Source organism: Myxine glutinosa, chromosome 4 (genome assembly GCF_964187855.1).
Source record: "Myxine glutinosa chromosome 4, kmMyxGlut1.1, whole genome shotgun sequence".
NCBI lineage: Eukaryota > Metazoa > Chordata > Myxini > Myxiniformes > Myxinidae > Myxine > Myxine glutinosa.
This window is the reverse complement of record NC_136264.1, coordinates 165792968-165817731: the sequence shown is the minus strand read 5'-3', so window position 1 is coordinate 165817731 and position 24764 is coordinate 165792968. Positions and strand designations below refer to the sequence as shown.

Genomic DNA, 24764 nt, shown 5'->3' with positions numbered 1-24764 from the left:
ATCCCCCATTCCCTAGTCCCATTTTCTGTAAACAACACTCTGTAGACCCGACCTCCCCCTATTTCCCCCATTAAATGTCGCATCCAGGTCCACCGCATCTCATGTAAGACAACTATAGGACATCTTTCTAGTTATTCTTAGTCTATGTCAGTTAAGGATTCGTTTCCATTAATTCTGACCCTTCGTTGCACCAGAATGTGATTGTATGGCACCGTTAGGAAGTTTAGGACCTCCCAATACCTCCCCGCAGCTCTTCCTCACAGTTCTCTTCAACAACAACAACAACAACAACAACGAGCGCAGGGAGTGCGCGTCCTCAATCCGGCTTGGTTGGTAGGAGTGGTGGGAGGGCACCAGGCCTTCCCAACGAGCCGCCATCGGACATGTGCTCGACGGGGTTACCAAACAGGGGCTCCCTGTCGGCTCCTCGTCAAGGGCGGAGCCCGGTAACCCCCGCACCCAATGGAAGCGGCGGACCGGCCCCAGTTGGGGCGGAACCAACCAGCCGAGGGCGTGTCACTCCCCGTGGAGCATGCGCAGTAGAGAGAGAGGTGACGACAGATGCGCGCCGAGCTGAGAGAAAGCAAGACGTCCCCTCCAAGCGCTGTGAGATCTCCCTGCATCTTTGGACTGTGTTTATCCTGTCCCCGAGCCAAGGTGCACCTTGTGCCATCGACCTACCTGTCCATCCCTGCCATCAATCCCTGTGTAAGTCTACCTTGTCCGTTTGTCCGTGGTCTGTCTGGGCTAAGATAAGACTGTATTTAAGTGCCCATCTCTTCTGTGTCTTTACCTCACTCTGCCTTGTAATCTACCCCCTTTTCTCCACCACTGTAATTATACCCTCCTCCGGAGGTCTTGAGAACTGTACTGCGTCGTTTCATCTTTCCCAGTCGTCGCGTCCTTTCTATCATTGATTTGGCATCGCGCGATTTGGCCAACGTCTGGGTGAATCGGGTGAGTCGGGAAGAAAGGGGGAACAACTGTTCGGCCGCGGTTACCTCCGCTCGGTAAATAACATCCAATCCGCGGTCCGTAACAATATATTTCAAAAAAAATTGGTGTGGTTTTTGGGGGGCTGGAACGGATTAATAGCATTTCAATTCATTTTAATGGGGAAATTTAATTTGAGAAACGAGCAAATTGAGTTACGAGCTCGGTCACAGAACGAATTAAACTCGTAAGTCAAGGTTTCACTGTATGTATGTATGTATGTATGTATGTATGTATGTATGTATGTATGTATGTATGTATGTATATATATATATATATATATATATATATATATATATAAATACATATATATATACAGAACATATATATATATATTTATATATATATATATATATATATATATATACAGAACATATATATATATATTTATATATATATATATATATATATATATATATACAGAACATATATATATATATTTATATATATATATATATATATATATATATACAGAACATATATATATATATTTTTATATATATATATATATATATATATATATATATACATATACACTATACAGTCACGTGAAAAAGTAAGTACACCCCATGTAAAGTTTTGAATTTTTCAACACATTTCAACATGCAGCTATTTGATCTTCATTTCAACGATATTGATGGATAAAGGTGATATAATATAACAAATATCATGAAACATTTACATTTTGTAGTCCATTGTATCATTTAAATAAACATAAATGCCAATTTCGCATGTGGAAAAAGTAAGTACACCCTTGGCTCCAATAGGTGGTATTGCCCCCTTTGGCAGAAACAACCTCAAGTAGGCCTTTCTTATAACTGTCTACCAGTCTCTGACATCGACTGGGAGAAATTTTTGCCCACTCCTCCATGCAGAATTCTTTCAGCTGTGCGATGTTTGAGGGGTTTCTTGAATGCACAGCTCGTTTCAAATCCCCACACAACATCTCGATGGAATTTCGATCCGGGCTTTGACTTGGCCATTCCAGAACCCGTCTGGAAAGATGGTGAGCTTATGTATGATGGTGAGCTTATGATCGTCTTATGATGGTGAGCTGCCCACGCCCTGATACAGCAAAGCTGCCCCAAACCATAATATTTCCACCACCATGCTATACAGTTGGTATCAGGTTCTTGTGGTCAAATGCTGTCTTTGGTTTTCTCCAAACATGTCTTTCTTTCTTTTCAGCCATTCCTTGGTGGATTTACTGGTATGTTCAGGGTCATTGTCATGTTGCAAGGTCCACCTTCGGTTGAGCTTCAACTTTCCGACGCATGGCCTCACATTATCCTCAAGCACCCTCTGGTACAATGAAGAATTCATAGTGGATTCTATGATGGTGAGCTGCCCACGCCCTGATACAGCAAAGCTGCCCCAAACCATAATATTTCCACCACCATGCTATACAGTTGGTATCAGGTTCTTGTGGTCAAATGCTGTCTTTGGTTTTCTCCAAACATGTCTTCTGGTACTGTGGCCAAATAGCTCTACCTTTGACTCATCTGCCAGAGCACATTGTTCCAGAAGTGCTGGTCTTTGCCTAGGTGTTCATTGGCAAACTTTATTCTTGCCCTGATGTTCTTTCTGGACAGCAAAGGTTTCCTCCTGGCACACCTCCCATGTAGATCAAATTTGTGCAGCCTCTTTCTAATGGTAGACTCGTGCACTTTGACATCAACAGTGGCAAGAGCTACCTGTAGGAGTGTAGGTCCCGTGATGACATTCTGGGGGTTCTTAGAGACTTCTTTCTGCATCTTGCGGTCTGCTCTCGGGCTGAACTTGCTGGGGCGGCCTGGCCTGAACAAGTTGGCAGTTGTTTGGAATCTTCTCCACTTGTCAATGATCTTCCGGACAGTCGAATGATTGATTTCAAATTGTTTGGAGATCTTTTTAAATCCCTTCCCAGACTCGTAGGCATCTATAACCTTCTTTCTGAAGGCCTCAGAGAGCTCTTTTGATCAAGGCATGGTGATGCCGCACAATTCAACAACAAAGAGCAAACCAAACTAAATGTCTGAGGTTTAAATAAGACAGGTTCCTCCAAGATCCTCTCTAACGATGTTCAAATCATTTGCACCTGAGCTGGTGCCCCTGATTCTTATTTTAGGTATTTGAAGTAGTGATAAATGTAGGGGTGTACTTACTTTTTCCACATGCGAAATTTGCATTTATATTTATTTAAATTATACAATGGACTACAAAATGTAAATGTTTCATGATATTTGTTATATTATGTCACCTTTATCTTTCAATATTGTTGAAATGAAGATCAAATAGCTGTATGTTGAAATATGTTGAAAAAGTCAAAACTTTACACGGGGTGTACTTACTTTTTCACGTGACTGTATATAGTCTATTTTAGCCCGATCACATAATAGTGAAGAATCACTTTGAAAAATTCTCGGATCCGGATCGCCGGCAAAATCGAAATGATTAGTCTGTCACACACACAAGCAATCCACTAAGTTTCAGCCGAATCCGTCCATAACTTTTTGAGATATTGTGCTATATACCGGTTTTAGGTCTATCACTCAATGATGAAGAATTACTTAAAAATTCTTTGATCCGGATTTGAATTTTCACCAAAATTAAATCCATTCGTCCTTATCACACACGCAACATGTCCACTAAGTTTCGTCCGAATCCGTCCTTAACTTTTTGAGATATCCCGCTATATATCGTTTTTGGCCCTATCAATGGTGAATAATCTCTTTTAAAATACTGGGAGCCAGACCCGGATCCGAATCTTCACCAAAATCTTATCATTTTGTCATTGTCACATACTCAAGCTCTCCACCATATTTCTTCAGAATCCGTCCAAAACGTTTTTAGATATCCTGTTCACAAAAAGAAAAACAAAACAAAAAAAACCAGACAGAGAGACAGACAGGGGTGAAAACATAACGTCCACCCACATTTTAGTGGTGGAGGGAAAAGGGAGAAAGAGTGAAGTGCCCATTGCTACTCAGTCAATTGTTACACTGCTCCCCAGAATATGTCAGCCTGAAAGCTTTAAAAGTCTTTGTTCATATTCTTGGAACATGGGTTCATGGCTCCATAAGAGCTGAGAGGTGGTTGCATATGTGCGCAGGTGCCACAGGCACGTATGAACACCCTAGTGGGGTCTGTCAGAGAACGTTTCTTCCCCAAATCTTTCACAAACTAGCTGACTAGGTTTGACATTCGACTCAAGGTGACAAAGTTAGAATTTGCTTCAGGGTGCTTGTAATAAACAGACTATTCTTTCCAAAAGACATTGCGGGATCTTTATCATCCACCAACTAACTAATTGCTGTGTCTGGAATCAGACGCGGACTATACAGCCGAATGATATGTGCACCAACTTTAAGCCAGCCAGACTGAGACACTGACTGAGACACACACTGAGACACACACTGAGACACACACTGAGACACACACTGAGACACACACTGAGACACACACTGAGACACACACTGAGACACACACACACACACACACACACACACACACACACACACACACACACACACACACACACACACACACACACACACACACACACACACACACACACACTAATATAGTGTTTTGTTTTGTTAGAATTATTTGATATATTCACTGCCTGTATGGATCACTCAATAAGGAAAATGAATAATATATATTATCCTCAAGCTATCCCAGGGACCATCATGGACGCTAGTCAGATTCAAGTGAAGTACTCAAGACAGCACTTCTCCCTCCACCATTATTTGTCTTCCTTACCGTTCCTGGAACACCAGGATTCCAGCGAATGTAGTAGCCAAGCCATAGTTGCAGGTGGCGCATGCTTGGCACAGGAAAGAGCACTCTTGTGTTTCGGCGGTGCAAACAACGGGCTCATGAACTCGCGTCGCCGACTATTCACAAATGACCACAGTGATGGCGTTTGCTCCTGTATCCTCTGCATGCCCACAATAATAGCAAAAACAAGTCATTATTCTAATTTATACAATTAACTTCACCAAAATTGGTCAGTTCAACTTTGTGGAGCCCAGGCATGAAAAGTGATGCACACATAAAAGGAATGATCAATATGTTTCGGTGAAAGTGCAACTGATAGATGATACTCATTTGGTGACAAACCAGTGACTTTTCTCCTCCTTTATATTACACTAGCTGAGGTACCCGGCTTCGCCCGGGTTGAATAAGAATAATACAAATATATGATGAAAAGAACATGTATATTTTAGAGCAATATCACAGTACATTTCCGACATGACGTTTTGTCAATTTTCAATTTCTCAAAACCTCTTGGTATACAACATTTCTGGTTTTCTTACTTGGTGCCAAAACATAAAGATTGCTTGGTTTTCCAACCCTCGAGCAGCCCACGTACAGCTGGCCATGGGAAGTACCCGGCATTGCCGGGCGGGGGAAGGGAGGGGAGGAGGAAGGGGAACGAGGGGGGAGGGGAGGAGAGGGTGGGGAGGGGAGAGGAGGGGGGGAGGGGAGAAGAGGGGGGAGGGGAGAAGAGGGGGGGAGGGGAGAAGAGGGGGGAGGGGAGAAGAGGGGGGTAGGGGAGAAGAGGAGGGAGGGGGAGGAGGAGAGGGGAGAAGAGGAGGGAGGGGGAGGAGGAGAGGGGAGGGGGGAGGTGGGGGGGAGGGGGGAGGGGGGAGGGTAGGGGGAGGGGAGGGGGAGGGGAGGGGGAGGGGAGGGGGAGGGGAGGGGAGGGGGAGGGAGGGGGAGGGAGGGGGAGGGAGGGGGAGGGGAGGGGAGGGGGAGGGGAGGGGGGAGGGAGGGGGAGGGGGGGGGAGGGGGGGAGTGGAGGGGGAGTGGAGGGGGAGGGGAGGGGGAGGGCGAGGGGGGAGGGGAGGGGGGAGGGGAGGGGGAGTGGAGGGGGAGTGGAGGGGGAGGGGGAGGGGGGGAACGGCTAGCTTGGCAAGCGATAGCGGGCTTTTTACTTTTATTTTTACCTCAATGAGGGCTATATATATAGTCCGTGCTTGGAGCCTTCAAGTTCAACATAAAGTTTTTTTTATGAAAAATAATGCAGATGTATAACAATCCACCAATGCAAGTTCAGAAATGAATGCAGATCCTTTACTTTGCGATACAAACGCAATTCCCGCCATTTCCACTCACGATCGAGGCCTCCAGTGACCACGCCTCTTCTTCCTCCTACAACTTCGTCTCACTTCTTTCACTCAAAATGCACGAAATTCTGCCGCATGAAATTATGTAGAGGCCTCGTCGGGGGGATATAAGGTAGATAAGGAAGGCGTTGTAACAGAAGAATCAAAATAAAAGTGGAAGAACATAAGGAAATGGGAGCGATTCTGGACCCACAGCCAAACCCGACAAACCATTGCAATACACCCCGAACGTCTAGTGCCGCCACAAACTACACCATGGAATTGCAGCTGCCGCGGTTTTTTTAAACCATTGATATTAAAATAAAACGTAGCCTAAAACCACCGGGATTTTATGCTGATTCCGAATCTGTGTCTAAAACTTTTCTCCGATGTGTAGTTCTTGAGTTATAAGTGGACATCCAGACAGACAGACACACACACACACACACACACACACACACACACACACACACACACACACACACACACACACACACACACACACACACACACACACACACACACACACACACACACACACACTCCTCCTTTATATATAGAGATTAATGAACAGGATTATAAGTATGTAAATAGATATATGTGGGAAAATTACTTGCCCAGACCAGGAATCGAACCCAGAAACCAAATCCTCTGGTGAACCGTACCAATGCTCTGCCATCTGAGCTATCTGGGCGAACCTCTGGACTGAGCATGCAATTTTCCCACACATATGATTGCCACTCTCTTTCCATCACTGCTTCCGGGGCATTCGCTGCCAACCATAGGAGCACCAACGGCCTGATCACGAGAAGGTCTTCCTTCAATGGGGGGGAGAAATCAATGTCTGCTATTATAAACACAACTGGAGGCGTAGTGAAACCATTACATTAACTAGAACGGCAGTCAGTAGAGAGCATACCTCTGCCAGGTGGAAGAAGTGGTGGAAGAAGAAATGCGGGCAAGGGGGTTAACAAGGAGAGATGCAGAAAATAGGGCAAAATGGAGAAGATTGTCATGGGGACCGCAAGGACAAAGGACTTCTGCGACTCACTGGGACTGACACAATCTGTCAATTTCCCGACCCGGATCTCAGTCAATGGAGCATCTTCTCTTCTGGATTTGGTTATGACAAACTTCCCTGAAAATGTCTGCTGCTCTTCTTCTGCTCCAATCGGCTCATCTGATCATGTGCTTGTCAAAGTAGACATCTCTCTGACCATTCTCAGAGAGCCTCCTCAGCGTCGACGAGTCTGGCATTTCACTCAGGCCAACTGGCACGGTCTTCAAGCAGCCATCAATCATCTGGACTGGTCTCCCATATCTACCGCCTCTGACATCAACTCATCCTGGGAATTCTTTCAAAGTAAATTGCTCTCTCTCATGCACAGATTTATACCATCTCGTCTTCAGTTGTCATACCCTTCCTCCCGTCCATGGTACACGGAATCTTGTGGTGAGGCTGTTGCCCTGAAACAACTTGCTTTCGTCTCCTGGAAAGCAAATCCTACGGAAGGAAATCTCATTTCCTTTCACAAAGCCCGAAACAAGTGTGTGTCCACCCTCAGGAGAGCCAGGAAACAATATCTCACCATTCTCAAGACCGAACTCTCTTATCTGTCTCCCTCTTCCAAATCCTGGTGGCGTCTGGTCAAATCTGTTTCTGGTGTTTGTTCCCCCTCCATCCCCTCCCTCACCTCAAACGGCTTAACGGCTGACTCCGCACGTGAAAAAGCTGAATGCCCCAACTCTGTGTTTGCCTCTAAATCTTGTGTCCCAAACCCATCCCTCTCTGTACCCACCGTACCCAGTCGTACCCAGCTGCTCCTGGACTCTGTGTCCTTTCCTCCTGACAAGGTGGAAAAGTTTCTGTCAACCCTCGACTCTGATTCTGCAACTGGTCCTGACGGCATCAGCCCACGGGTCCTAAAATCATGTTCTTCTGCTCTTTCACTCCCTCTTTCTGTTCTCTTCACCCTCTCTTTTGCTCAAGGTCATCTGCCATCTGCTTGGAAATCAGCCAACATCACCGCTTTGCACAAAAAAGGTGCAAAAACAGATCCCAGCAACTACAGACCAATCAGCCTTCTCCCAATTATCAGCAAAGTCATGGAATCCATCATTGCTTCAGATATTAAATCTTTCCTCTTCTCCAATGGCTTGATCTCTGATCATCAATTTGGTTTCAGACCTGGTCACTCTACTCTGGACATGCTGCTTCTGCTTTCTCAACAATGGATGGAGGTCCTCAACGCCAAACAGGAAATTAGAGCTGTCTCCCTTGACATTTCACGTGCCTTCGATACGGTCTGGCACCCTGCTCTGCTCTCCAAACTCTCCTCCTTTGGTATCCATGGAAATCTCCACGCATGGCTGGCGGACTTCCTCTCTGGTCGTAGTCAACGTGTGGCCCTGAATGGGTTTCTCTCATCTCCTCTTCCTGTTCAGGCTGGAGTTCCCCAAGGTAGTGTTCTGGGCCCTGTGCTTTTTCTGGTCTTCATCAATGATCTCTCTGACTCTCTTGAAAATCCTCTCTATCTCTTTGCTGACGACTCTACTCTCTGTCGCTCCATTCCTCATCCCTCAGATCGGCAGTCTGCAGCCTCCTCACTCTCTGCAGACCTGGACAAAATCACAGACTGGTCAAACAAGTGGCACATGTCTTTCAATCCTGACAAATCTCACACTCTTACAATGTCTCTCCGAAAGGACCGACTGGACAACCCTCCCATCTACTTTCTCAACAATCCTCTCCAAGAAGTTGTCGCTCAAGCTTTTGGGTCTCACTATCTGCCATGATCTTTCTTGGGAAAACCACATTTCCAAGCTGGCCTCCAAAGCCAGTCGCCGACTGGGCATCCTCCGTCGTGCGAAGTCCTTCCTTGGCACACCTGAGCTCCTCACCACATACAAGGCTTTCATCCGCAGCTCAATGGAATACTGTTCCCCCCTCTGGGCTGGTGCTCCTGCCTCACACCTTGCTCGGCTTCACGCTGTTGAGGCCAAAGCTTTCAGAATCATTGGAATCTCCTGCGATGTAGTCACCGCCGAGGGCCTTTCACTCACTCACCGCAGGCAGGTTGGTGGTCTTTCTGTCTTCTACCGACTCCTCTCCGGCCTTGCTCCCCCAGCTCTCTCTGTGCTCTGTCCCCCCAATATTCCTTCAGGTCGCACAAGATCTGCCTGCAACCCTCTTATGGTTAAACTGCCAAAGTCTAGGCTCTCTGCTCACCTTCACTCTTTCATTCCCCTTTTCTCCCGCCTCTGGAACAAACTCCCCCACTCCCTTCAATCCCACTCCTCCCTCCAGGTCTTTAAAACAGCTGTTCACCACCATCTCTTATCTTCCCCCATCGAAAACCTTGATCTTTTCTACCCCCGGTAATTCACCCCAGAGTCCTTGCAGTGTTCATATGTTTTAATCCTCTCCCACCTCCCCCCAAGTCCTCCCGATGTCCCTGCTCTCAAATGTTGTGTTTGTGTCCTTCCCCCTCTTCCCCCTCTCTTTTGTGTCCTTCCCCCTCTCTCCCCATCTTGTCTGCCGCTCCCCTTGTTTTTTGTGTTTTGTGTGTCGGTTTGTCTTTTTGTGTGATTAATGTTAGCTCTTTCACGAGCCTCGATCTTGTATACAAAAAAAAAAAAAAAAAAAAAAAGGCTAACCCGTGCTCTAGCAGGGAAAATGGCCTTTAAAATGCATGTTGTTGTTGTTGTTGATTGTTGATAATCACTCAACCATTCTTTCACTCAACTCAACTCTCAACCAGTTTACGTTTTGTATCCCAGAATTGACCAGAAATTCACAATACAGAATCACATTTAATCAAAATCATCCGTCCACAACTTTTTGAGATATCCTGCTATATATAGTTTTTGGCCCTATCTCACAATGATCCCTTAAAAAATTATACTAGCCGGATCCGGATATTCACCAAAATTGAATCGATTCTTCCTTGTCACACAGACACAACCTGTCCACCAAGTTTTGTCCAAATCCGTTCATAACTTTTTGAGATATCCTGCTATACGTAGTGTGTTCAAAAAGTATCCGACCTTTATTTTTCGTGCGTAAAAAAAAAGAAGCTAGGGAGGCGTTGATTGGTGCACGTATGTAGGCGATCCTAATGCGCACGCCTGAATTTTTTCCCACCTGCAGAAGCTGTCATTCGACGGCAGACCGCCGATGAGTGAGGACATGTAAGCGAGCGCCGTCGGATTTTCGTTTTTGACAAAATGACGGAAAAACTTGAACAATGCTACTGCATCAAATTTTGTGTAAAGCTTGGCGACTCCCAAGTGGAAACGATCCGCAAGATTCAACACCGTTCATTCCATTATGAAGGAGGATTTGGGCTTCAGGAGAATCTCAGCGAAGTTCGTACCAAAGCTGCTAACGATTGAGCAGAAGCAACTCCGTTTGGAGATCGCACAGGACATGCTGGAGACTGTGAACAGCGATCCCAGCTTCCTCAACACAGTGATCACTGGCGATGAGTCCTGGGTTTATGGGTACGACCCAGAAACCAAGTTGCAGTCATCACAATGGAAGCATCCAACATCCCCGAGGCCAAAAAACACAAAATTTGATGCAGTAGCGTTGTTCAAGTTTTTCCATCATTTTGTCAAAAACGAAAATCTGACGGCGCTCGCTTACATGTCCTCACTCATCGGCGGTCTGCCGTCGAATGACAGCTTCTGCAGGTGGGAAAAAATTCACGCGTGCACATTAGGATCGCCTACATACGTGCACCAATCAACGCCTCCCTAGCTTCTTTTTTTTTTACGCACGAAAAATAAAGGTCGGATACTTTTTGAACACAGTAGTATGTTGGTATTAGCCCTATCACTCAATGGTGAAGAATCACTTTAAAAATTAAATCTCATATCTGAAACCACATTCAGATCTTCACTAAAATCGAATTGATGTGGCCTTGTCACACACCCATCCTGTCCACCAACTTTCACCCAAATCCGTCCACAACCTTTTGAGATATCCTGCTATGCATCGGTTTTGACCATATCTCCCAATGGTGAAGAATCACGTAAAAATTCTAGTAGCCGGATCCGAATCCAGATCTTCACCAAAATCTAATAATTTAGTCCGTGTCACAAACGCCACCTCTGCCAAATTTCGTCCGAATCGGTCCACAACTTTTTGAGATATCTTGTTCACAAACAGACAGACAGATGGGTGAAAACATAACCTCCATCCACCTTTGGTGGCGGAGGTAATGAACAAACAACAAACAAACAACAGGCATTTTAAGGCCATTTTCCCTGCAAGAGCGGAGGTTAGCCTTGCGGTCCCAATGACAATTTTCTCCATTTTGCGCAATTTTCTGCATCTCCCCTTGTTACCCCCCTTGCCCGCATTTCTTCTTCCACCATCTTTAGCCAAGTCTTTCTCGGTCTTCCCCGTCCTCTACTTCCTTCTACATTCATTTCCATCACTCTTCTCATCCAGTCACTTTCATCCTTCCTCAACACATGACCAAACCATCTCAAACTGTTCCTCTTCACAGCATCCATCACAGGCTCTATTCCCATCATCTTTCGCAATTCATCATTTGTCTTCCTCTCTCTCTCTCAACGATACTCCACACATCCACCGAACCATTCGTATTTCCACCCTTTCCAGCCTTCGTTGCTGCTCTACGTTCATTACCCATGTGTCGCTCCCATAAATCATGACACTTCTCACACATGCAGCATACACCTTTCCCTTCAGCTTCAACGACACTCCCCTCCTTGTCAGCATGCCACTCAGTTCCCAAAACTTCTTCCATGCACATCTCACTCTTGCAACCATTGCCGAGTCTGATCCACCTTCTCCATTCAGCATGTCTCCTAGGTAACAAAATGTTTTCACGCCTTCCAGCTTCACGCCGTCTCCAAGATCCAACTCAACATTTCCTCCATCTGCAGCTCCCTCTGTGCACACCTTACACTTGAATGTAGCGTTCTCTGAGAGAGCTTTCCAATAATCATTTTCACCATCATCAACCTTTCACTCACTCTAGTCACACTCACCACACTGCCTACAAACTCCTCAGAAAACAGGACACCAACACCATTCATGCCTTCTGGGCACCCTTGCCACACAAACTTGTATTTCTGTCCCTGCCTACCCTTCACCATTCTCACACCACTTCCCTTCCATCTCGTCTCCTGCACACAACATATGTCCACTCTTCTGCTGACCAATACTTCCACCACTTCTCCTGATCTCCCTGTCATTGTCCCTACATTCCATGTCCCAAACCTCAGAAACCGATCTCCACGTTGGGCATCAGACGTTTCGTCGTCATAAATGGAGTGATTTCCACCCTTGCTTCGATCGGGTTCCCCACTTTGAGTTTTGACGACAGCGAGTGGGGTCCCCCACGGGGTACTTCAGGCTGTACCCTGCCCATATGTAGTTGGAATTGTCATGGTTCTCTTTTTGAGGCAATGTTTTTCTGGCCGGATGCCCTTCCTGACGCCAACCCTTTTAGTCGCCTCTTACGACACGCAGGGATACGGTGTACCTATTCTAAACCGGGATACACACCGGGTGGAGGTAATGAACAGGATTATAAATAATTAAATTGATATATGTGGGAAAATTACGCAACCAGACCAGGAATTCAAATCCAGGTCCTCTGGTGAACCGTACCGTCCTGGAGTGGGCGTGTCTGTGGACTGAACTTACACCTCCAAAACTCAAGACTTTGGCTGTGACTCCCTTTCTGCCCTCACCTCGGCTTGTCTTTGTTGTACCATTCTCCAAACAGTGAAGACCACAACTCCATCTACATCTCTACATACCTCTTTCTTCCTCACTCAGACATGGACCAACTTTTAATCACTCATCCCAATGCTCTTTTCCTCATATGTGGTGATCTCAATTGTCACCATACCAATTGGTTTGGTGTTGGACTGTTGGTACCTCTCTCCGCAGAAATGGGACTTCAGAATAGGACCGCTGTGACTCTATGGGACTAATTCAATCTGTGAACTTTATGACCTGGATTTCTCACAATTTTCTTTAACGAAACAAAAATGCCCAGAGGTAGAACAAGACAATGAGGAGAAATTGATATGCACATCCTCTTGTTTGAAAAGTGCAGAGGCCGTGGGATGGGGGAGTGGTGCGTAAATACAACAACAACAACAACAACATGCATTTTAAGGCCATTTTCCCTGCTAGAGCGGGGGTTAGCCTTGCGGTCCCCATGACAATCTTCTCCATTTTGCCCTATTTTCTGCATCTCTCCTTGTTAACCCCCTTGCCCGCATTTCTTCTTCCACCATCTTTAGCCAAGTCTTTCTCGGTCTTCCCCGTCCTCTACTTCCTTCTACATTCATTTCCATCACTCTTCTCAACCAGTCACTTTCATCCTTCCTCAACACATGACCAAACCATCTCAAACTGTTTCTCTTCACAGCATCCATCACAGGCTCTATTTCCATCATCTTTCGCAATTCATCATTTGTCTTCCTCTCTCTCAACGATACTCCACACATCCACCAAACCATTCGCATTTCCACCCTTTCCAGCCTTCGTTGCTGCTCTACGTTCATTACCCATGTCTTGCTCCCATAAATCATAACACTTCTCACACATGCAGCATACACCTTTCCCTTCAGCTTCAATGACACTCCCCTCCTCATCAGCACGCCACTCAGTTCCCGAAACTTCTTCCATGCACATCTCACTCCAGCAACCGTTGCAGAGTCTGATCCACCTTCTCCATTCAGCATGTCTCCGAGGTAGCAAAATGTTTTCACACCTTCCAACTTCACGCCGTCTCCAAGATCCAACTCAACATTTCCTCCATCTGTAGCTCCCTCTGTGCACACCTTACATTTGAATGTAGCTGCCACACTGGTTAATGACCATCTCAGACCACTACATTTTTTTATGAACCCACTCAGCGCACATTGTACATTGAATGGAGTTCACTTCGACACCCTTCCTGCACACAGCACATGGCCACTTCCCAGTTCTTTCCACCTCACCACATGCTTTACCACTTGCCATCACCTTCGTCGTTCCGATATTCCCCTTCAGACCTTTTGTCTCCATACATTCCTTCCACTTGTTCATCTTTTCCTTCAGTCCATCCATACGTTACGCAATCAACACCAGATCATCTGCATACAACAACTCCCACGGTAAACCCTCCTTTACGTTCTGAGCCAGCACCTCCATCACAGTTACAAATAGTAGTGGACTTAGTACCGACCCCTGATGCACTCCCACCTTCACCTCAAACTCACCACTGTTCCCGTCCTTTGTCCTTACAGCTGTGCGCGCTCTTTTGTACATTGCCATCACTACTCTGATCAACCATTCCTCCACTCCTAACTTCCTCAATGCCCATGTCAATACTTCGTGTGGAACCCTATCGAATGCTTTCTCCAGATCAACAAACCCAAGAAACAACTTCTTCCTCTTCTCCATGTACTTCTCCTGCAACTGCCTCACAATAAAGAGCGTGTCTGTCGTTCCTCTTCCTGGCATAAATCCAAACTGCATTTCGTCGATCTTCACCTTATTCCTTATCCTCCTCTCCAACACCCTTTCCAATACCTTCATTCCATGCTCCAATAGCTTTATCGCTCGGGACGAGCCACACTCCAGAGGGTCACCTTTCCCCTTGTATAGAGGGACGAGGGTACTCAGTTCCCAATTCCACTGGAATGCGGCCTTCTTTCACCACCAGATTACAGATCTCTGTCATTCTCTTCACACCCCAACTTCCTGCTGCCTTCAACATATCTCCCACAACTCCCATCGGCCCTCCCGCTTTTCTACTCTTCATTGCTTTTATCGCTTCCGCAAGTATAGCGCTTTCGACCGCGAACTCCTCGGCCTTTACCTGGCCGTTCGCCACTTCCACCATCTTTTGGAGGGCCGCCCGTTCACGGCGTTTGTGGACCACAAACTCCTGGTCTTCGCCATGGCCAAGGTTACGGAGCCGTGGTCGGCCCGCCAGCAGCACCACCTCTCTGCCGTGTCCGAATTTACGACGGACATCTGGCACTTTGCGGGCAAGGACAACGCTGTGGCCGATTGCCTCTCCCGGTACGGAGCGAACGCCGTCCACCTGGGTGTGGACTTGGCCCGCATGGCGGCCAACCAGACCGCCGACCCCACGGTGCAAGCCCTCTGGACAGCGGACACAGGCCTGCGGTTGGCCGACGTCCCCTTCGAGGACACAGGCACGGTTCTCCTGTGCGACTTTTCCCTGGGCCAACCTCGCCCCATCGTGCCAACCGGATGGCAGCGGCACATTTTTGACGCCCTCCACGGCCTTTCCCACCCGGGCCGGAAAGCATCACAGAAGCTCGTGGCAGCAAAGTTCGTCTGGCACGGACTCCGTAAGGACGTCCATGACTGGGCCAATGCCTGTGTCGCCTGCCAGCGCGCGAAGTTCCACTGGCACACCCAGGCCCCGTTGGCACCATTCGACGTGCCCGCAGAATCCCTGGTGTTGGGCTAGCGGCTAGGGTGCCGGCTTAGGATCCTAGGATCCTGGGTTCGAATCCCGGTCAATCGCTGAATTAACGCCAGGGGGGTTGACTCAGCCTGTCATCCTTCCGAGGTCGGCAAATTGAGTACCAGTTCACTGGTAATTCCCTGCTTGTCGTTAAAGGCGGCAAAAAGGGTTGGCGTCAGGAAGGGCATCCGGCCATAAAACATTGCTTCAAAAAGGGGACCGAAAAACAACAACAACCACGGTTCCCGAAAAAGGCCAACCCCCGCTTGCGGGGAAAAATGGCCTCTAAAGGTGGTTTTTATTGCTTTTATCGCTTCCTCAACTTCCTTCTCAGTTATCTTCTCTGCCAGTCCTAAAACTGGGTTACTCTCTATGTTGCCATCCCATTCATTCTCTCTATTCAACAGCATTTCAATATATCTTTTCCATCTTCCTTTAATTCCATCTGGGTCCACAACGATTTGTCCCACTTCAACCTTCAAGCAACTCACCCCCATCACATCACACCTCTCTTTCGCTATCTGCTTTGCAATCCTGAATACCGCTCTCTGACCCTCTTCCAAATCCAAGCGTTCTCGGAACATTTTCCTACATGCCTCCTGCGCCTTTGCTACCTCTCTCTTTGCAGCCTTTTTGGCTGCCCCATAACTTCCATGCTCCGCCCCCTCTGCTCCCGTACCCTCGCCCTCTACCACTCCCTGAACCCCCTCCTCCTCTCGTCAATCCTCCCTCCAACTCCATCATCCCACCACCATGCCCCCGAGTGCCTCGGTGGTCCTCCTGTCCATCCACACACCCCACCAACGGCTCCCAACAGACCATCTTTCATTGACATCCAACCACTTTCAAGCTCAACCACATCATCCTCTACCCTACTCAGCCTCTCTTTTAATGCCTCCCTCACTCTCATCCACTTCAACATCCACACCCTCACTCTCGATTGGTACTTCACCAGCCGAGCTCTCCTCGCACCCCTCACCCCCATGACGCAGACAACCAAGTGGTGCCGCGAAACAGCCTCCCCCCCCCCCCCCCCGGGACCACCCCTGTGTCCCGGAGGTGCCCCCCATATCGCGCACGCACCACCAAGCAGTCAATGGCCGTCGTCGACCTACCCGACGTGCATGCAACAAGCCCACCATCCTCCCTCTGGAAATGAGCATTACAAATCAACAAATCAGCTCCATCAGCAAACTCCAAAATCCTTTCACCTTCTCCATTTCTCACACCATATCCTGAGCCCCCATGAACTCCCTCAAAACCGTCCATACTCCTTCCCACATGCCCATTTAGGTCTACTCCTACCACAACAACTTCCTCATCTTTCACGTTTTCCATCAGCTTCTCTATTGCACACCAGAACTTGTCCTTCTCTTCATCGCTCCGACCAACCTGCGGAGCACATCCCGAGATGACGTTCACCAAGAGCTTTCCAATCATCATTTTCACCATCATCAACCTACCACTCTCTAGTCACACTCACCACACTGTCTACAAACTCCTCAGAAAACAGGACACCAACACCATTCACGCCCTCCGGTCACCCTTGCCACACAAACTTGTATTTCTGTCCCTGCCTACCCTTCACCATTCTCACACCACTTCCCTTCCATCTCGTCTCTTGCACACAACATATGTCCACTCTTCTTCTGACCAATACTTCCACCACTTCTCCTGATGGGTTACCTGATTTACTGTGGGTAAAGAATGATTTAATTCCAAAAGATCGACCAAGAAGGATTTTATACATGCACAATTCAAAAACATCCCTTCTTGTGGAGAGCCAGGATGTGGCTCCCTTCCTGAAATAAAGGAAGTGATACCTCCAGCGTCCTGCTCCTCTCACAGTTTCCCAGGAAGGTACCAAATTGGCAACTGTACAAGTGGTCCAAAACAGCGATGAGGAAACGCTCATTGAATTCAAATGCTGTTGGGAACTGCAAACACATTTTCATCAACATTGACAATTAACGAACTTGCGAGTCAGTTCATGGTACATTTGCACAGATGTTGGCATCACAGACAAATCAGCAACAAAGGTTGAAAATACAATATCCACAACACAGGAGCGCAAACCCTGAAAATCAATTAACCCTTTGAGTGCGGGATTCTTTTTGATAAAAATACCCCCGGTACGGGATTAATTTGGAATTTTGGTACGGGAATGCAACCATGTACTGACGATCTATTTATACAGTGTGTATCAAAAAAAAGGTAATCCGAATTCAAGGGGTTAATATGCAAAGGTTATTTAGTTTGACAATTTACATGTGGTTTACCAATTATGAGGAGATCCTCAGCTTTCCATTGATGCCTTTCATGCGTCATTGCTGTCACACATGACCGAGTACATGTTCATTGAAAATGACAAGTTCAAATCGCATTTTTACAAATTTGGCTAATTGGTGCAAGACAGTTTTAAATGGACGCATTACTTGTCGACTGCCAAGGTGATTATGTAAAATTGTTTAGCTGGTCTGGTAATCGTCGGTTGCGTCATCCTTTGTTTAAGATGGGTATTTAAGATGGGCCTACAGTGTATGGGTTTAGAGACAGTCTGAGTAATTGAAAAGATGGTTCAACTTATGACTAAACAGCGGACCTTCGTGGTTACAACCTTTCACCAAACTGGAAGTTTGCAGCGAACTCGTGATGCGTTCAGGGAACGTTTGCCAGAACGGGAGCCTCCAGCAGCCAAAACCATCTGGGCGAATGTTAGAAAATACCAAGAGCATGGCACTAGCATCAACCGCAACAAGGAGAATTCTGGTAGGAGGCGCACTGGGCGATCGGAAATGAACATTGCAGCAGTAAGGCAGCAAGTTTTGGAGCATCCTAGGGATACCTGCGCAAGACGAAATGGGACGGGATTGCCTTAGGCAACATTCAACCGAATCACAAGACTGGACCTCCACCAACATCCATATCGGATTCGTATCCGGCATCAACTTACGCTAGGGGATTTTGCCAGGAGGCTGGTGCTTGCCAGATGGTTGATAGCACGTTGCGAAGCAGATGTTAATTTCCTGCGGTATGTCGTTATCGGCGACGAAGCTGCTTTCGCCATGGACGGCAAGGTCAATACACATAATGTTCTTGAATATGCACCGACAGGACAACCCCCGGAATTTAATTTTGACACCAACATGAATCGACAAAAGTGGACTGTTTGGTTGGGACTTGGTGGAAGTGGTCAGGTGATCGGACCATTTTTCTTTCAAAGGAATGTCAATGGTAACAGGTATCTGCAGATGATCAATGATGAAGTTTTACCGCAGCTGGAGGAGACTTTGAGCGACAGGTTCGTGGTGTCTTCAGATATCTCTGGTGGGCCCAAGACGGCGCTCCAGCACATCGTCTTATCGCTGTCCGAGATCGACTGAGGGAACTCTTTGGAGACCAAGTCATCACCCTCAACCATGCAGTGGAATGGCCGCCAAGATCACCTGACCTCACACCATGTGATTATTTCCTTTGGGGACATTTAAAGAACAAGGTGTTCGTAACTCCTCCCCGTGATCTTGACGAATTGCAGGGCCATATTCAACATGAAGTGGATGCTTTGCGCAATGACCCGGCTATGGTGAGACGAGCAGTTCAGGGCATGCTCCGCCGCTGTGAGCTTTGTGTTGAAAGGGGAGGTGGAGATGTTGAAGGTGTTGGTGCATAAAGGCCAATCATTCCTGAGAAAAGTTCACATCTGACGTTCATTTTGCACCAATTATCCTGACTTGCATCGATTAGCCAAACTTGTAAAAATGCGATTTGAACTTGTCATTTTCAATGAACATGTACTCGGGCATGTGTGACAGCAATGATGCATGGAAGGTATCAATGGAAAGCCGAGGATCTCCTCTTAATTAGTAAATCACATGTAAATTGTCAACATAAATAACCTTTGCATATTAACCCCTTGAATTCGGATTACCTTTTTTTTGATACGCACTGTAGATATAGTCGACGACGTGTAGTAACGTCATCCGTACACAAAACTTTTTCGCAGGTTGCGGCACTGGACGTCATCCGTACTCAAAGGGTTAAATGGATCGAGTTCAGTGCCAGGCCTCAATAAAAGACCTTGTAAACCAACCCACCTGCCGAGTGACTTGCCACACACAGTCGATGAATTGCAAGAAGATGGGTGATCGCTCAGAATCAGCATAGTTCTTATCACCATGACCAATTCTCTGCATAACAGAGAAAGCATCCAAATACTGGACTTCCGTTTTAGATGTTAAAATCCAGCCGCACAAAATACAAAAGCAATCACTCAAAGCATCAGCTAAACAAAATACAAACAATCACTCTAAAAAAGAAAGTACTTTATATAACAAGAAAGCCTGGTGTTGGCTTGATGGTTAAGGCAGCTGGCTTAAGATCTTATTAGGGTCTTGAGTTTGAGCCCCTGTCATGCCATTGATTAACACCAGGTGGGTTGGACTCAGCCTGTCATCCTTCCAAGGTCGGCAAAATTAGTAGCAGCTTACTGGGAAGAATGAGCCATTTGAGTATCCTGCATCGGAGTGGCGACCCGTCCAGGATTGTGCACAATGGCCAATAAACTGTTTCAACAGCCCTATGTATCTGACGATGCAAAAGGAGTGGTCCTCTTCTATCATAAGGACACTTGTTATTAACTGCTGTGAAGAGCATGCAATGTATGCACGCATGTACGTGATGAGACTGCAGATATAGAAACACAATTGAGTCATAGTTCACACTTGCCAATTGTGTATCACCGATTTCGGTGTTATTTGGTGTGTTTAATCAAAATATCACTCATACGACATACAAAACATACGACATACATCATTGACACTATAACAAATGTGAAGGCACGCATTCTACAAGGCACGCAATGTACAACAGATGCATCAAATGAGTACAAACGAGGGATGATAATTAGCTGAAAGAGACTTGGCACAACCATCAGGCCAATTTCATTATCATTGCCACCCCAAAATAATTTATGGTGAACTTGTAAGGGTACCTTTTCTAATCCTGTTGGCATTTTGAAGAAATCAAATTTTAAAAAATTATATTTTTTTTGTGGAGGGCCAAAAACATTTCCCTACAGCCACTAAGGAATCGGTTCGGAGATCATTTAATATTACCGTTCACATAGCTACAAAGGCTGAGTTTGGCACCATAAGAGAGATTTGAAAAATCCAAAGCAAATCGAATTTTCTTTTTCAAAAATTTCAATTTATTTGGCCTAAAACACTCCCCAGCACTCAATGATGAACCTCTGAAAGTTTGACTAAGATCCTTGTGGACATCTGAGGAAAAATGGTGATACCAACACACAAACATCGATCTCTCTTGTAGTATATACAGTGCATTCAGAAAGTATTCAGACCCCTTCACTTTTTTCACATTTTGTTATGTTGCAGCCTTATGCTATCGTTTAAATTCATTTTTCCCTCATCAATCTACACTCAATACCCCACAATGACAAAGAGAAAACAGGATTTTAGAAAGTTTTGCAAATTTATTAAAAAGAATAAACTGAAATATCACATTGACATAAGTATTCATACCCTTTGCTATGACATTTGAAATTTAGCTCAGGTGCCTCCCATTCCTCTTGATCATCTTTGAAATGTTTCTACACCTTGATTGGAGTCCACCTGTGGTAAATTCAATTGATTGGACATGATTTGGAAAGGCACACACCTGTCTATATAAGGTCTCACAGCTATCAATGCATGTCGGAGCAAAAACCAAGCCATGAGGTCGAAGGAACTGCCTGCAGAGCTCAGAGTCAGGATTGTGTCGAGGCACAGATCTGGGGAACGCTACAAAAAAAAATCTCTGCTGCATTGAAGGTTCCCAAGAGCACAGTGGCCTCCATAATTCTTAAATGGAAGAAGTTTGGAACAACCAGGACTCTTCCTAGAGCTGGCCGTCCGGCAAAACTGAGCAATCAGGGGAGAAGGGCCTTGGTAAGAGAGGTGACCAATAACCCGATGGTCACTCTGTCTGAGCTCCAGAGATCCTGTGTGGAGATGGTAGAAACTTCCAGAGGGACAACCATCACTGCAACACCCCACCGATCTGGGCTTTATGGCAGAGTGGCCAGACGGAAGCCAAACAGTTCAATCTTGGTTTCATTAGACCACAGAATCTTGTTTCTCACAGTCTGAGAGTCCTTTAGGTGCTTTTTTGCAAACTCCAAGAGGGCTTTCATGTGTCTTTCACCGAGGAGAGGCTTCCGTCTGGCCACTCTGCCATATAGCCTAGATCGGTGGAATGTTGCAGTGATGGTTGTCCTTCTGGAAGTTTCTCCTCTTTTCTCATTTTCTCATCTCTGTATTTACACAATAAAATGTGAAACTGCCAAAGCATTAAACCTAACTTATTCTACTGTTCGAAAATTATATTGAGTGAAGAAAAGATTACAGAATTTGCTAAAAGTAACTTCATCGAGTGCAATGAAAAAAATTAACCAGCGGGGTTGCCGTGGAGGCTCATGGGGTCGTGCCTGGGTTCTCCGTGGGGAAATCTCCAGATTTAGGAAGGCAAAATAAATTAAACAAGCGTTACGCCTAGGTCCCCTGTCGGGGAAGTGATGTGAGTTGGCAAAGTGGAAGACGCAGAAAACATGCTATAATATGATATTTCGCTCACAAGGTTCAGACATACATGGCGGCGGCCATCTTGGATGTTGACGTGGCGATCCAATTTTCAATAGCGTTCTTCCTTATGCGTAGATACACCCACACACCAGATTAGAAGTTAGTAGTTCGTTTATTTTTCAAGATATTTCGCTCACAAGGTTCAGACATACGTATATATGGTGGCGGCCATCTTGGATTTTGACGTGGCGACCCAATTTTCAATAGGGTTCATCTCTATGCCTAGATACACCCACACACCAGATTAGAAGTTGGTACTCCGCTTATTTTTCAAGATATTCCGCTCACAAGGTTCAGACATACATGGCGGCGGCCATCTTGGATTTTGACGTGGCGACCCAATTTTCAATAGCGTTCTTCCTTATGCGTAGATACACCCACACACCAGATTAGAAGTTGGTACTTCGCTTATTTTTCAAGATATTTCGCTCACAAGGTTCAGACATATTTATGGTGGCGGCCATCTTAGATTTTAACGTGGCGACCCAATTTTCAATAGCGTGCTTCCTTATGCCTAGATACACCCACACACCAGATTAGAAGTTGGTACTTCGCTTATTTTTCAAGATATTCCGCTCACAAGGTTCAGACATACATGGCATCAGACATACATGGTGGCGGCCATCTTGGATTTTGACGTGGGTTGCACCCACACACCAGATTAGAAGTTGGTACTTCGCTTATTTTTCAAGATATTCCGCTCACAAGGTTCAGACATACATGGCGGCGGTCATCTTGGATTTTGACATGGCGACCCAATTTTCAATAGGGTTCTTCCTTACGCCTAGATACACCCACACACCAGATTAGAAGTTGGTACTTCGCTTATTTTTCAAGATATTCCGCTCACAAGATTCAGACATTCATGGCATCAGACATACATGGCGGCGGCCATCTTGGAGTTTGACGTGGGTTGCACCCACACACCAAATTCGAATGCGGTCCTTCGCTTACGCACGCACGCACACACGTACACACGCACGCACGTATGTACACACGCACGCACGTACGGACGGACGGACGGACACACGGACGGAGGGGAAAACCATAGTCCCCCTTTCGCTCCGCGGTGCGATGGGGGACAACAAGAAGAGCACTCAGTAGAGCGCATACCTCCACCAGGCTGAACAGTTTATGGTTTGTATCCCACTGATAGGCCGGATCTGGATGCGGACCTAAACCAAAATCTAATGAGCTTGTACCTGTTGCTTAACCAACTCATCCACCTAGTTTTGCCACAATCCATCCACAACTTTTTGAGCCTTCGGCTGTGAAGGCATAAAAAAGAGAAAATCAGATAGGGGAATATACTGACCTTCCCTGTAAAAGTCACTACAAGAGTAAATAAGAAAATATGGCCATATGCATGGACATAGTCAGACCTGTTGAAATTTGTGACCCGCGCTGACCCATTCACGTTCAATGAGGCACTGGAATCCTTGGAGAGTACGATACACAGGGTCTAAGAGGAGCATTGCGAGAGAGGTGAGCTGCGCCGTCCTGTCCCAGCCATCTGAACAGTGCACCAGCACAGATGTTCTCTCGACATGAATTTTCTCAGCTATCCGCACTGCACCAAACAAAACCGTCTGCACAGACCAGCACAAGTCGTGACATTTTTCAACAGTACAATTTTTTTTTTTCAAGCAATTTCATCTTTCAAATAAAAACACACCTAAATCACACTCTGTCTTTCAATGACAACAACAAATTTACTGAGAATATAATCCTTTCATATATGCTGTGAAGATATGAGCTTTTATGATAAATAAGATGAGAAAAGAAGAGAGGGCAGAGCAAAGATAAAAGGGGAGGGAGGACAGATAAGGGGAGGGGCTGGGAAAGCAAAAGAAAGAAGGGTGGCAGGAGGACGAAAAAAAAAAGAGCCAGCAGGACGACGAAAGAGAAGCAGCGGAAAGGCGACAAACGGGAGGGGAGGCAGCAGGAGGACGATGAAAGAGAGGCGGCGGAAGGATGACGAAACCCACGTGGGGGTGAGGGGTGGGGAGGCGGAAGAAGGAAGAGTGGGAGGCAAAAAATAGATTAAAATAGCAATATTAAATAAATAAATAATTTAAATTTAATATTTTTTGGGGAAATCAGCCAACGTGACCGCTTTGCATAAAAAAGGTGCAAAAACAGATCCTTGCAACAACAAACCAATCAACCTGCTCCCAATTATCAGCAAAGTCATGGAATCCATCATTGCTTCAGATATCAAATACTTCCTCTTCTCAAATGGCTTGATCTCTGATCATCAATTTGGATTCAGACCAGGTCATTCTACTCTGGACATGCTGCCTCTGCTGTCTCAACAATGGATGGAGGTCCTCAACACCAAACAGGATATCAGAGACATCTCCCTTGACATATCTCGTGCCTTCGATACGGTCTGGCACGGTCTGGCTCTGCTCACCAAACTCTCCTACTCTGGTATCCATGGAAATCTCCACGCATGGCTTGCGCACTTCCTTTCCGGTCGCAGTCAACATGTGGCCCTGAATGGAATTCTCTCATCTCCCCTTTCTGCTCAGGCTGGAGTTCCTCAAGGCAGTGTTCTG

At 46.2% G+C, this 24764-nt stretch overlaps 1 protein-coding gene across 13 annotated transcripts in view; it reads right to left on the bottom strand.

The window, feature by feature from the left end:
• Nucleotides 1-24764, bottom strand: part of LOC137417557 (phosphatidylinositol-3,5-bisphosphate 3-phosphatase MTMR2) — a 183772-nt gene that overhangs the window by 20459 nt on the left and 138549 nt on the right. For all 13 annotated transcript variants that reach the window (XM_078776717.1, XM_078776718.1, XM_068103480.2 and 10 more), the window contains 4 exons: nt 23586-23792; nt 19660-19752; nt 17389-17502; nt 4738-4915 (listed from right to left, as the gene is read on the bottom strand). In XM_078776717.1, the coding sequence (XP_078632843.1) occupies nt 4738-4915; nt 17389-17502; nt 19660-19752; nt 23586-23792 (592 nt within the window). The remainder of the gene's footprint in view (nt 1-4737; nt 4916-17388; nt 17503-19659; nt 19753-23585; nt 23793-24764) is intronic.